The 14,041-nt window shown below is 46.7% G+C and overlaps 1 protein-coding gene across 1 annotated transcript in view; it reads left to right on the top strand.

Annotated features, from left to right (window-relative positions):
• LOC126248502 (protein unc-79 homolog) overlaps positions 1-14,041 on the top strand; it is an 875,350-nt gene that overhangs the window by 442,804 nt on the left and 418,505 nt on the right. Inside the window, exon 28 of the mRNA XM_049949540.1 lies at positions 128-350. Within this exon, the coding sequence (XP_049805497.1) occupies positions 128-350 (223 nt within the window). The remainder of the gene's footprint in view (positions 1-127; positions 351-14,041) is intronic.

Genomic DNA, 14,041 nt, shown 5'->3' on the forward strand with positions numbered 1-14,041 from the left:
CCTCTTCTCTTTGGTGGTTTGTATATTGACTTACTAAACTAAACTGATGTCTTTTATTCTTGTTGTTGATGATGAATGGCTGAATTAGTGATTTATTTCTATGTAAATCTTATATAATATGTTTCAGGATGTCACCAGTATTTAATGCATTTTTGGCAAACTTGCCACAATTGTTGGACCAAAATCAACTTATGGGCTGCTCTCTCCTGCCAACATGCCTTATGCTTTTACAGTATTGTCCTTGTCCTCATCATCCAGGAGAATTCCAAGTTCCAGCATATAGCCTATGGTTTCTGGAGCCCCATACACGTCGGTCTTGGCTAATGGCAGTTCTTGTTCTGATGTACAAGGTATCCTAGACTGCTTAAAATATATTAAGATATGTTATTAGTAGTTTTACAAATATTATTTTTATAATGGTATTTCAGCTAAATCCTTTCACATCCAAATTTAACTGCTACATTTTTATACATTATGGATTCTAATTTAGACACAACACATGACTTTAATCAATTTATTATAATACTTCTTATAATTATAGTGTCCATTATTTTTAAAATATATTTTGTGGTGAAGTCTCTTAATTTAACCCTACTGATCAGTTCTTTGTGCCATTACATATATTGCAAAAATGTCTGTGCAAATAGCAACCTTTTCTTTAAGATAACTGTACTGGAAATTTCAAACTGCTTATTGGGAACTACTTCAGAGTAGCCTCATTTCTTCAATTTTCTCTTCCACATACCATATATGTTTCATCTCTCAACCATGGATAGTCATGGTACAGATGATATTTTATCTTCTGTTTACTTAATGACATCTATTTTCATATTTATGAGTTCTACAACTTCCACAAAACAGCATGAGCCACAACATCAATGCCTGCACTAACAGATGCCCTTTCAGTGTTAAAAACATATGATAGTGCACTTACTGTTTGTAACTATGCAGAAAGACATGTTATTGTTAGATTGCATTATTGGCAGTAAACTAATATAAACAGCAACAACTGAAACACTGAAATATATCTGGGAGTAACAGTACAGAGGGATGTAAATGGACTGACTTCCTAAAAATATTTGTAGTGGAAAACAGATTCATTGCAAGAATTTAAGAAAATGGAATTCATTCATGAAATCACATGGTCAATTGATTATTTAATATTTTTTGTTAATTTGGTCTCTTGCTATCAAAGATTAATAGATGAGATATCAAAGATACAAAAAAGAGTAATGCGCTTTACTATGGGATTAATAAGCAGGTGTGAGAACATTATGGAGATGCTCATCAAACTCTAGTGACAGGTGCTACAACAGTGACATTTTACTCAAGGAGAAGGTAACTTAAAATTTGGCGAGTTTATATTCCACGAAAAGTCAAGCACTGTATTACTTCCTCTTGCATACATCTTCCAAAACAACCATATTCAGAAAATAAGAGAACTCAGCTTTTAGGGAAGTTTAATGACAGTTATTCTTTTTGTCGACCAATTCGGAATGGAATACAAAGAAGAGACAATGATACTGGACACTCCAGGACTTGTACCTGTTGTCGAGCAGTCACCCATTTTATTACACTTTATGAAGAAGTTGATAAAATATTAATATATGGAACCTGGATCTGTAATGATTGTACTACTTATTACTGTATTAGAGGGGTATTTTTTTCCATTTCACTGCAAACTTAACTCCTAAAAACTGACCAAAGGGCTGTTTCTGGGTTTCAAATAAATATATTGTTTGCTGTTTGCTTTACTGGTTTAAGTGTTTTGTTAAAAGTTTTTTGTATGTGCACACATATTTAAGGAATGCAAGCTTTGAACTAATTTTTATCTCCATGTGTAGTTTTGTCTTATTAACTCTAGATGCACTAACTCATTTTGATATGTGTGACCTACTTTTTGTGAGCCTTGTTCCATATTGTTACAAAATAGAAGCATTTACTGAATTCAGTATTCAGTTGAAAAATTGTAGTTGCCCTTTGTGGAAGTGTACTTCATGAGTGACCACCTGGTGAGGCTCAGTTTTTTTAATAAATACCTCCATACTTTCTTTTGGTTGAACTAACTGAATTTAATTTTGGCAACTATACAAACTGCACTGATCTCATTACAATTTGTAATTTGATCCTGTTATAAGAACAACATATCCATATTTAGTAGAACTGACTGATTCTTTTCCTATATTGCTGATCAAGTTTCTGAACATAGCCCATGGTTAATAACTGCTGATACACTCATGTTCTCTGTGACAAAGTTTCACACAAATTTTGAAATGTTATATGCATGCCTGTCTCTGAATATTTTCACGTTTTATTCCTGAAGAATCAAGTTAACCAAGTTCACTAGCAATTCTTTTTATTACTATGACCAGTTTCAGCAGATTTGATCATTTGAAAATGGGTCACAATCTGAAACTACTCCTCAAGTGAATAAAAGTAAATTCTTAATGTTGCCTGTTTTTCTATCGTATTGTGGCTATCATGCCTATGTTTATGTGTTCACTATGTTGTTCATAGCAGCTTACCTGCATTTCAGTTCTCTTATTTATTATTAGATCAACTCCTGCATTACCCTACATGTTTTTGTGTCAGTGACACTGTATTCCCCCCTCCTCTCGCTGATGGACTATGGACATAGGCATTGATAGGTTGGTTTGCATGCCTTAGCAATTCAGACAACATACCATATCTGCAACTGCAACATAGGGGTATCCATTGAGAGATCTGACAAAGGGGTGGTTCCTGAAGAGGGGGGAGCAGCCTTTTCAGTAGTTCCAGAGGCAACAATCTGCATGATTGATTGATCTGCCCTAGTAACATCAAACAAAACGTCTTTGCTGTGCTGGTACTGCAACGGCCATTCAGCAGGGAACTTGAGCAGTAATCTTTCCCAAGGCCATGCAGCTCTACTGTATGGTTAAATGATGATTGTGTTGTCTTTGGGTAAAATATTCTGGAGGGAAAATAGTCCCCCATTCAGATATCTGTGTGGGGACTACTCAGGAGGATGTTGTCATCAGGAGAAACAAAACTGGCTTTCTACACATTGGAGCCTGGAATGTTGGATCCCCTAATCGGGCAGGTAGATTAGAAAATATGATAGATGCATAGGTTAAAGTTAGATATAGTGGGAATTAGGGAAGTTTTGGCAGGAAGAACAGTAATTTGGGCCATATAAATACAGGGTTATAAATACAAAATCAAATAGGGGTAATGCAGGACCAGGTTTAATAATGAATAAGAAAATAGGAATGTGAGTAAGTTACTATGAACAGCATAGTGAACACATCATAGACAAGACAGACAAAAAGCCCACACATACCACACTAGTACAAGTTTATATGCCAACTAGCTCTGCAGGTGCTGAAGAGACAGAAGAAATGTATGATAAGATAAAATAATTATGCAGATAGCTAAGGGAAATGAAAATTTTTTGTCATGGGGGACTGGCATATCACAGTAGGAAAAGCAAGGTAAGGAAAAATAATGAGTCAATGTGAACTGGGTGAAAGGAATGAAAGACAAAGCTGCCTGGTAGAATTTTGTGTAGAGCATAATTTAATCATCACTGACACTTGGTTTAAGAATCATGAAAGAAAGTTGTATACATGGAAGAGACCTCATCTACATCTACATGATTACTCTGCTATTCACAATAAAGTGCCTGACAGAGGGTTCGATGAACCACCTTCACGCTATCTTTCTACCGTTCCACTCTCGAATGGAACGCGGGGAAAACAAGTACTTACATTTTTCTGTGTGAGCCCTAATTTCTCTTATTTTATCGTGATGATCATTTCTCACTATGTAGGTGGGTGGCAACAGAATTTCCATGGGCAGAGGTGGACTTTGATAACAATTTATTGTTTATGAACTGTAGATTAATACTGAAGAAATTTCAAAAAGGTAGGAATTTAAAGAGATGGTACCTTGATAAGTTGGCAGAACCAGAGGTTGTCAAGAGTTTCAGAGGGAGCATTAGGCAACAGATGACTAGAATAGATTAAGGGATACATTAAAAGACACATGGGTAGCTTTAAGAGATTAGATACTGAAAGCAGTAGAGAATCAAATAGCTAAAAAGACAATGACTAAAAGAATGTCTAGGACAACATGGGAGATATTGAATTTAATCAATAGAATGAGAAAATATAAAAATGCAGCAAACAAAGTAGGGGAAAAGGAGGACAAACATTTAAAAAATGAGACTGACAGGATGTGCAAAATGGCTAAGCAGGAATGGCTAGAGGACAAATGTAAACATTTAGAAGTATATTTTGTTAGGGAAAAGATAGATACCACCTACTGGAAAATTAAAGAGGCCTTTGCATAAAAGGGAAGCAGCTCTATGAACATCAAGAGCTCAGACGGAAAAACAGTATTAAGCAGAGAAGGAAAGCTGAAAGATTGAAGGAGTGTGTAGAGGGGCTGTACAAGGGAGATGAACTTGGGGCATCATTATAAAAATTGAAGAGAACATAGATGAAGACGATATGAGAGATATGATACTGCAAGAAGAATTTGATAGAGCACTGGAAGATCTAAGTCAAAACAAGGCACTTGGAGTTGACAGTACACTATCAGAACTACTGACAGCCTTGGGAGAGCCATCCATGACAAAATTATTCCATCTGGTGTGCAAGATGTATGAGACAGGTGAAATAACCTCAAACTTCAATAAGAATGTAATAATTCCAGTTCCAAAGAAAGCTGATGCTGACAAGTTTGAATATCACCAAACTGTCAGTTTATAATTCATGGTTGCAGAGTACTAACATGAATTCTTTACATTATAATGCAAACGCTGGTAGATGTCAACTTTGGGGAAGATCACTTTGAAATCTAGAGAAATGTAGGAACATGAAGGCAATACTGAACCTACAGCTTCTCTTCAAAGATAGGTTAAGGAAAAACAAACCTTCATTTATAGCATTTATAGACTTAGACAAAGCTTCTGACAATGTTGACTGGAATACTCTCTTTGGAATTCTTAAGGTAGCAGGGGTAAAATACAGGGAACAAAAGGCTGTATACAACTTGTACAGAAACCAGACGGCAGTTATAAGAGTTCAGTAGCATGAAAGGGGAGCAGTGGTTGAGAAGGACAGGGTTGTAGCCTATACCAGGTATTCAATCCATACATTGAGCAAGTAAAGAAGAAAACCAAAGAAAAATTATGGATAGGAACTATTGTTCTGGAAGAATAAACAAAAACTTTGAGGTTTGCCAACGACATTTGATTTCTGCAAGAGACAGTGAAGCGGGAACATGTTGTATCTCCGATTACAGTCACTCGTGTGCAGTGAACCGGCTTTATCGCCGCACCCACGCACTATGCTCAAGGGACAGGCTTTTTGGCAATAAACGACTATAGCGGTTTCGGGACAGGACACATTTATTTTTCCTACCGTTACAATAAATGACAAATAATATTCTTCGCTAATGTCCGTCAATACAGGTGCGTTGCACTGGCGGCACAGCTCGATCACCGATCCCGGAGGGTATGCACTCCAGTGACGAGCCGTGGCGCGACCGCGTGGACCGAGCGAGACAAAATGCCACGTCACAGAATGTTCTGCTTCTGGCGTGACCAGAGGCGCCGTAACGTCCGCGAAGAAGCGAAAGACACTTTAATGGCGACTGCGTTTACGACCGCGCGTATGCATTTACGGCGGAGTCACGTTGACTCGACGCACGTTGTCCGCGTCGCAAGACCTGGGAGACGTGTGTCGCGTCGCGTCGACTAGCTCGCACTGGTCCGCCTGCTTTTGTCCCCATGCGGTCCGGTGTGCGACGCACCGTTGCCGAAATTCTGCGTAACGGTACAGCTGCCCCTACTTGTGTCGGCAGTGCCGTAGTTCAGCCCTTCGTGCGTTGGACGGTGCTGACGCCACACAGATCCCCCATTGGAGAGCGGAGCTCGGTAGCTGCGAAAACACGGCGATCGTTCAGTGGCGTGCGTATGTTTAAAGTTCGCGCGCTGTGTGATGGCAGTGCGGCAGCTTTGGTGGGGGTCGGTCGGCGTCGGAAGGGTGGCAGCCCAAGATGTCAGCTCGCCGGACTGGCGAGCATGCGGTGGGTGTGTCCTCGCGCTGGCGGCTAGTGACAGCGGCAGCAGGCACTGGCTGCGACCGTCCATAGCGATGCGCATGAAGGCGCGCATTGCAGGTCATTGGTGGTGACGTCTCGAAGGCACTTGCACGAGTGTGTTACCGTCTGGCCTCAACGCCCAACGCGGCGGAGGCAAACGACGCGAACGCGGGTCCAGGAGCTGTGACGAACGCAGGAGACGGTGTCCGGGGCTCGACTGGAGTTACCGGCCGAAGGCACTTGCAGCTGGAGGCCAGGTCTCTACAGCGGACGGCGGTTCGTGGGCGCCGGATTCTGACGGCGTTTGGCGGCTCGGGCGCGTGATTGCCGGTTTGGGTGCCGTGGCCTGCTGGCGACGCAGTACGGCCATTTGAATCGGACGCAGTGGCCGGCGCGCGTGACGTAGTCCACTGGCGGCTGTGGTGGGGGCGACCAGTGCGCCTGTGGTAGGCGCGGTCCGGGCGGCCGTGCCAGTTGCCTGGACGTGGTGGTGGGATGCGCACGTGGCGGCGTGATGACAGCAGGCTGCAGCTGTGCGTCACCGGCGGCTGCGGGTGCGGGTTCCGTCTGACCGCTGGCAGACGGAGTGTCGTCCATGATCAGATCTTCTGCCGGGTCGAAGAAATGCGTGGCTGATGTAGCGGGCAAGACATAGGCTGGTTTGACGCGGTCGACTGACACTGTTGACGGCTTTCCGTTGCACTCGATGACCAGCGTTTTGTCTCCTCGGGCGATCACACGGTTCGGTCCACTGTAGGGCAGTCGGAGAGGTGGCCGTACTGCGTCGGTATGCAACATGTGCGTGCAGCGCTGCAGGTCGGCATGGACGAATATCTTCCCGGTGCCATGCCGCGTCGGTGCGTGCGCTTGGAGGCCAGCCATGTGACTGCGCAGACGTTCCGCCAGAGTAGGTGCCACGGCGTCGCGTGGGAGTCTTACATCTTCGACAAAATCGCCCGGGATTGTCAGAGAATGCCCGTAAACGAGGTCGGCAGGTGACGCACCGATCTCCTCCTTCAGCGTGACTCTCAGGCCAAGCAGCACCAGTGGGAGCGCCTCTGGCCATGATGTGTCTTGGCAGGTTAGAGCGGCTTTGAGAGTCCTGTGGAACCGTTCGACCATGCCATTCGACGCCGGATGGTAGCTGGTTGTCCTGTGTAACTGGGTGCCACACAGTCTGGCGACGTGCGTGAACAACGCGCAGTCAAACTGGCGGCTACGATCAGTTGTCACGTGACTGGGACATCCGAAGCGTGCCACCCAGGTGTCGACGAATGCGGTGGCGACGGTCTCGGCTGTGACGTCCGCGACGGGCGTTGCTTCCGGCCAGCGAGTGAAACGGTCCACCATAGTTAGGAGGTACCACTTGCCTTGTGAGAGAGGAAGCGGGCCGACGAGGTCCACGTGAATGTGCGCAAATCAGCGTGTTGCGTCTGGGAAGGTGCCCACGGGTGCGTGAGTGTGCCTCCCGACTTTGGCGCGCTGACATGTGGTGCAAGTGCGCGCCCATTCGCAACAGTCCTTCCGAAGCCCGGGCCAGACGAAATGCGCAGCCACGAGCGTCGCAGTGATGTTGGTGCCAGGGTGTGACAGTCCGTGGACACGGTCGAAGGCACTGCGCCGGAATTTCTCCGGGAGGAACGGTCGGTGCATGCCGGATGAGGTGTCACACCAAATCTTCCGTGCAGAGCTGGGGACAGGCACCAGCTCCAGTTGCAGGCCGCTGGAAGTGTCGTGACGGAAGCGGTGCAGTTCTCCGTCACTCTCCTGTACTTGGGCCACGTCCTCAAAGTTCACAGGGGGTGAAATAACGGCACACGCTCGGGACAAACAATCGGTGACGATATTGTCTATCCCCAAAATGTGTCGAATGTCAGTCGTGAATTACGACATGTACTCTAACGGCTGGAGTTGGTGCAGTGAACACTTAGTGTGCTTGTTAGCGAACGCGTGTGTAATGGGTTTGTGGTCGGTGAAAATGACGAATTGTCGGGCTTCTGTGGACGGTCGGAAGTATTTCACCGCCGCGTACACTGCAAGCAACTCTCGGTCATAAGCGCTCCAAGCACGTTGCGAATCGGAAAGCTTTTTAGAGAAAAAACCGAGAGGCTGCCTACTCCCGCTGATGCGCTGTTGTAACACCGCACCGATGGTGGCCTGGCTGGCGTCCACGACTACAGCTAAGTCCGCATTATGTACCGGGTGCGCGAGCAGCGTCGCTTCCACGAGATTCCTTTTTGAGTCTGTGAAGCTCTGCTCCATTGCGTCTGTCCAATTCACGAGGGTCTTTCCTTTTGAGGTAGGACCTTGTAACGCCTTAGTCAGCGGCTCTTGCACGGCTGCGGCATTGGGAAGGTGTCGACGATAAAAGTTCAACATGCCGAGGTAACGTCGTAATTCTTTGTGCGTCTGTGGACACGGCATGTTCAGTATTGCCTTCACTTTCTCCGGTAGCGGTGTCGATCCGGTGGGCGTAATTAAATGGCCGAGGAACTCGATTTCCGTCACACCGAACTCACATTTAGCGGGGTTAATAATGATGTCGGCTTCACTCAGGCGCTGGAAGACGGTCGTTAAGTGGGGGTGGTGGAGTTCGGGCAACTTGGAATACACCAGGATGTCGTCGAGGTACGCGAAGCAAAATGGCAAGCCTCGCAAGACGCCATCCAGGAACCGCTGCCAAGTCTGGGCAGCATTCCGAAGACCAAAGGTCATAAACAGGCTTTCGAAAAGCCCAAATGGCGTTACGATGGCTGTTTTTTTGATGTCTTCGGGCGCCACCTGAATTTGGGTGTACGCCTTTGTGCAGTCAAGCTTGCCGAACACCGCGCAGCCCGCCAAGGCGTAGCTGAAGTCCTTAAGGTGTGGGACTGGGTATCGGTCTGTAACCGTTCGCGAATTAAGGGTGCGATAGTCCCCACACGGGCGCCACGAATTGTCTTTTTGGGCACTAAATGCAACGCCTATGACCATGGGCTGCTTGATGGTCGCACGATGCCTTGCCGCAGCATTGCCTCGAACTCTGCCTTTGCTGCTGCGAGTCTGTTCGGCGCGAGTCGACGTGGGCGACACGATGTGGGGGTCCGGGTGTGGTTATTATGTGGTGCACCGTCGAATGTTCGATGTCTCTCGGTGCACCGGCTGGGCGGGTGAGGTCGGGGAATTGTTCAAGAATGTCAGAATATGGTCCGGGTCACTTCACGGCTTTAACACTGTACTATGCAGCCTGCCAGCGCTGTCCCGCTATCTTTAAATTAGTTGTGGCGTCGATGAGCTGGCCGTTTGCGATGTCGGCTAGCAACCCGTAGTGGCCGAGAAAGTCTACGCCCAGGATCGGCTCATTGACGTCGGCCACGGTAAAAGTCCACGAGAACATGCGCCGTAGGCCTAGATCTATATTGTGGCTGTGTGTGCCGTAAGTTTTAATCGTGGAATTGTTCGCCGCTGTAGGGCAGAGCGCCTCGGCCCACCTGCGGTCTCGTAACATAGAACGGGGGAATATCGAGTGGTCCGAACCCGTGTCGACGAGGTACCTCACGCCTGCCCCCCGTTCCGCAACAAACAGACTCTTCGATATCACACTGCAGCCGGGTGCCCCTAGGTCCGGTCACAGCTGGCGTTTGGGTGTGAGCAAGGAGCGCGGCACCTGGTTGCTTCGTTGCCGAAGCGGGCATGGTACCAGCAGTAGCCGCTTTGTGCATGCTGTGACGTCTGTGGGGTACCGTTGGAGCGGCCATCGCTGTGTTGCCGGCTGCACGAGCCGCGCCACCTCTTGCCCGGTCTGCTGCCGCTGCGGTGCGTGCTGCCCTCTTGCTGCGAGCGTGCCAATCGGTCGACTTGCGTCAAGAGAGCTGCCACCTGTGAGGTCAAGTTTTGCACTAGCTGGTGCAGGTCGGCATTCGATGCGGATGCGGGAGGCACGTGCCGCCACGAAGGTGGGAGGACGGAGTCATAAGCTGCCGCAGCTGCGGCGCTAGGCGCCGTTGTCAGCGCGTCGTGCATCCTCTCGGCCAAGTTAGCAACGGTGTCCAGCTGCATCTCCGTCTGTGCAGCTATCACTGTCTGCACCTGAGCTGGGAAGCTGCGCACCCAGATAGTGCGTAACAGCGAATTCGGCACCATATCAGACTGTGCGAGGCTCCGCAAGTGGCGCAGGAACTGCGAGGGCCCCTGATCGACGCATTCCTCTTGCCGCAGCAGTTGGTGCACTCGCTGTTCCTCTGACGACGAAATCCGCCGGATCAGCTCTTCCTTGAGCCGTTTGTAGCTTGACTGCGTCGGCAGGGCGGAGATTATATCCCGCACTTCGGCCACATAGTTCTGGTCCAGCTGCCTCACTACATGCCCAAATTTCGCCAGGTCGCAGGTCACGTGGTTGCTCATAAATACCGCCTCAACCTGGCTGAACCACATTACAGTGTCGTCCTAACCGCCGTCTGCTTCACGTCTGCTGTGCAGCGAGCTACCTTAATTTGAGTATTAACTGTATTTTCCTTACTTGTCACTTCTTCTTCCGTGTGTTTTTGCTTTTAGGAAGCTTTAATTGTCGAGTGCTATTAATAGTGTTCCATAGATTTCGTGTTTGTTTTGAATACAGTCAGAGAGAGTCCCTTTAGTCAACCATAGTGCCAGTAGTGCTAGTGTTTGTTTTCAATACAGTCCAGAGACAGGTCGTGCTATTTTCATTGCTTTCTACAAGAAGTGGCTAGCAATCACAGTTTAGTCAATAATCAGCAGCCTTTAGTGAATTAGCAGTCTAGTTAAAAGTTGATTAACTCTCTTCAGTAAATAGATTCCTTAGGATGGATAGGATGTGTGACTGCTGTGTATGGACGCAGGAGGAGCTGGCCACTGTTCGCGAACATCTGAACGTGTTGATGGCCGCGGTCAGCCATCTTCAGGCTGCTGCCTCGGAGTGTAGCGGCAGTGGGGAGTCTGGTGCGTCGGAAGGTACACCCCAGGTGTTACATGCTTCACCCACTGTCCCTGCTGTCGAGACATCTTCGCAGGTACCGGGTGTGGTTGGGCCACCCTCTCCCCAAGGGGAGTGGCGGGTTCAGCGGCGTTCGCGGCACACGAGGCGGAGGGTCAATGTGGAGGCTGGCCGTGTGGCATCGCCTGCTCTCCCTGTGAGTGGACATGTGGCTGCTCCTTCAGCAAGGTCCGATCAGGAACACAGGGGGAGGGGTTTATTAGTTATTGGGAGCTCCAACGTTAGGCGGGTGATGGAGCCTCTTAGGGAAATAGCGGAAAGGTCGGGGAAGAAGGCCAGTGTTCACTCTGTCTGCTTGCTGGGTGGTCTCATCCGAGACGTGGAGGAGGCCCTACTGGCGGCGATAGAGAGCACTGGGTGCACCCGACTGCAAATTGTTGCTCATGTCGGCACCAATGACTCCTGCCGTCTGGGTTCAGAGGTCATCCTCAGTTCCCAGAACCAATCGCGGTCCTCTGGTTTGGAGCCGAGTGGAAGGCTTAAACCAGAGGCTCAGATGATTTTGCGGAGATCTGGGGTGCAAATTTCTCGACCTCCGCTATCGGGTGGAGAAATGTAGGGTCCCCCTGAATAGGTCAGGCGTGCACTAGACGCCGGAAGCGGCTACAAGGGTAGCGGAGTATGTGTGGAGTGCACATGGGGGTTTTTTAGGTTAGAGAATTCCCTCCCTAGGTCCGACAAGACGCCTCCTGAGACGCGGCAAGGTAGGAGTAGTCCAAATGCAACAGGGAATAACAATATTAATGTGATAATAGTAAACTGCAGGAGCGTCTATAGAAAGGTCCCAGAACTGCTCGCATTAATAAACGGTCACAACGCCCGTGTAGTACTAGGGACAGAAAGTTGGCTGAAACCAGATGTAAACAGTAATGAAATACTAAACTCAGATTGGAATGTATACCGCAGAGACAGGCTGGACAGTGAAGGGGGAGGCGTGTTTATAGCGATAAGAAGTGCAATAGTATCGAAGGAAATTGACGGAGATCCGAAATGTGAAATAATTTGGGTGAAGGTCATGGTTAAAGCAGGACCAGACATGGTAATTGGATGTCTCTTTCGGCCCCCTGGCTCAGCAGCTGTTATGGCTGAGCACCTGAAGGATAATTTGGGTAACATTTCGAGTAGATTTCCCCACCATGTTATAGTTCTGGGTGGAGATTTAAATTGGCCAGATATAGACTGGGAGACTCAAACGTTCATAACGGGTGGCAGGGACAAAGAATCCAGTGAAATTTTTTAAAGTGCTTTATCTGAAAACTACCTTGAGCAGTTAAACAGAGAACCGACTCGTGGCGATAACATATTAGACCTTCTTGTGATAAACAGAGCCAAACTATTTGAAACAGTTAACGCAGAACACGGAATCAGCGATCATAAAGCGGTTACGGCATCGATGATTTCAGCCGTAATTAAAAATATTAAAAAAGGTAGGAAGATTTTTCTGTTTAGCAAAAGTGACAAAAGGTAGAATACAGAGTACCTGACTGCTCAACACAAAAGTTTTGTCTCAAGTACAGATAGTGTTGAGGATCAGTGGACAAAGTTCAAAACCATCGTACAATATGCGTTAGATGAGTATGTGCCAAGCAAGATCGTAAGAGATGGAAAAGAGCCACCGTGGTACAACAACCGAGTTAGAAAACTGTTGCGGAAGCAAAGGGAACTTCACAGCAAACATAAACATAGCCTATGCCTTGCAGACAAACAAAAATTACGCGAAGCAATATGTAGTGTCAGGAGGGCTATGCGAGAGGCGTTCAATGACTTCGAAAGTAAAGTTCTATGTACTGACTTGGCAGAAAATCCTAAGAAATTTTGGTCTTATGTCAAAGCGGTAGGTGGATCAAAACAAAAAGTCCAGACACTCTGTGACCAAAATGGTACTGAAACAGAGGATGACAGACTAAAGGCCGAAATACTAAATGTCTTTTTCCAAAGCTGTTTCACAGAGGAAGAGTGCACTGTAGTTCCTTCTCTAGATTGTCGCACAGATGACAAAATGGTAGATATCGAAATAGACGACAGAAGGATAGAGAAACAATTAAAATCGCTCAAAAGAGGAAAGGCCGCTGGACCTGATGGGATTCCAGTTCGATTTTACACAGAGTACACGAAGGAACTTGCCCCCCTTCTTGCAGCGGTGTACCGTAGGTCTCTAGAAGAGCGTAGCGTTCCAAAGGATTGGAAAAGGGCACAGGTCATCCCCGTTTTCAAGAAGGGACGTCGAACAGATGTGCAGAACTATAGACCTATATCTCTAACTGTGACATCATAAGCGCGTGACTGCGTGTGAGATCGCTCTCTAAGTTTTCATCTATTTTTAGATTTCAGTTATATATTTTAACTGTTTTTGTGATAATATTTACTATATAAGTGACTTATTAGTGGTTTCTTCATTCACCTCTGCATTTCTTGTGTTGTTGCCGGATATTTGTGAGTGTTTCGTATCGAGCAACTTAACCTCTTACCCGTGTTTACATTCCGCGCTGACCAGTTGCAGCTGTAGCGGTGCATCGAAAGCTAAGTACTAATTAATTGTTTGTGTATAGTAATTTATTTAGGAACTTTAGTAGTCTTCAACCGGTGTTCTTGGTGTTTTCCGGTGAAATAACTTCAGAAGAAATTTTTGCGAACTGCTTTCAGTTTCGTTACTGTCATTAGACGTTTGATTTTCTTTCTGTGTTAGTATTTTGTTATATTCTCATTTGTTGTTGATTAATACTGTCAATAATAGTAGTTACTTCCCTTGTAGAGCAAGTTTGTGATTATTGTAGTCAGTTTTTAACATCTTCTTATTGTAGTAGCGGAACTTAGATAAAGTTGTTTTCTTGTTTCAATAATTCTAAAATTTTACCATGAGTGAGAAGTGTGGGCTTTGCCGTAGGTTCGTGAGTAGTGGATTGCGGTGTGAGACTTGTTCGAAGTATTTTCACTGGGGGGAATGCAGTGGGGAAGCCA

This window comes from Schistocerca nitens, chromosome 3 (genome assembly GCF_023898315.1).
Source record: "Schistocerca nitens isolate TAMUIC-IGC-003100 chromosome 3, iqSchNite1.1, whole genome shotgun sequence".
Classification (NCBI taxonomy): Eukaryota; Metazoa; Arthropoda; class Insecta; order Orthoptera; family Acrididae; genus Schistocerca; species Schistocerca nitens.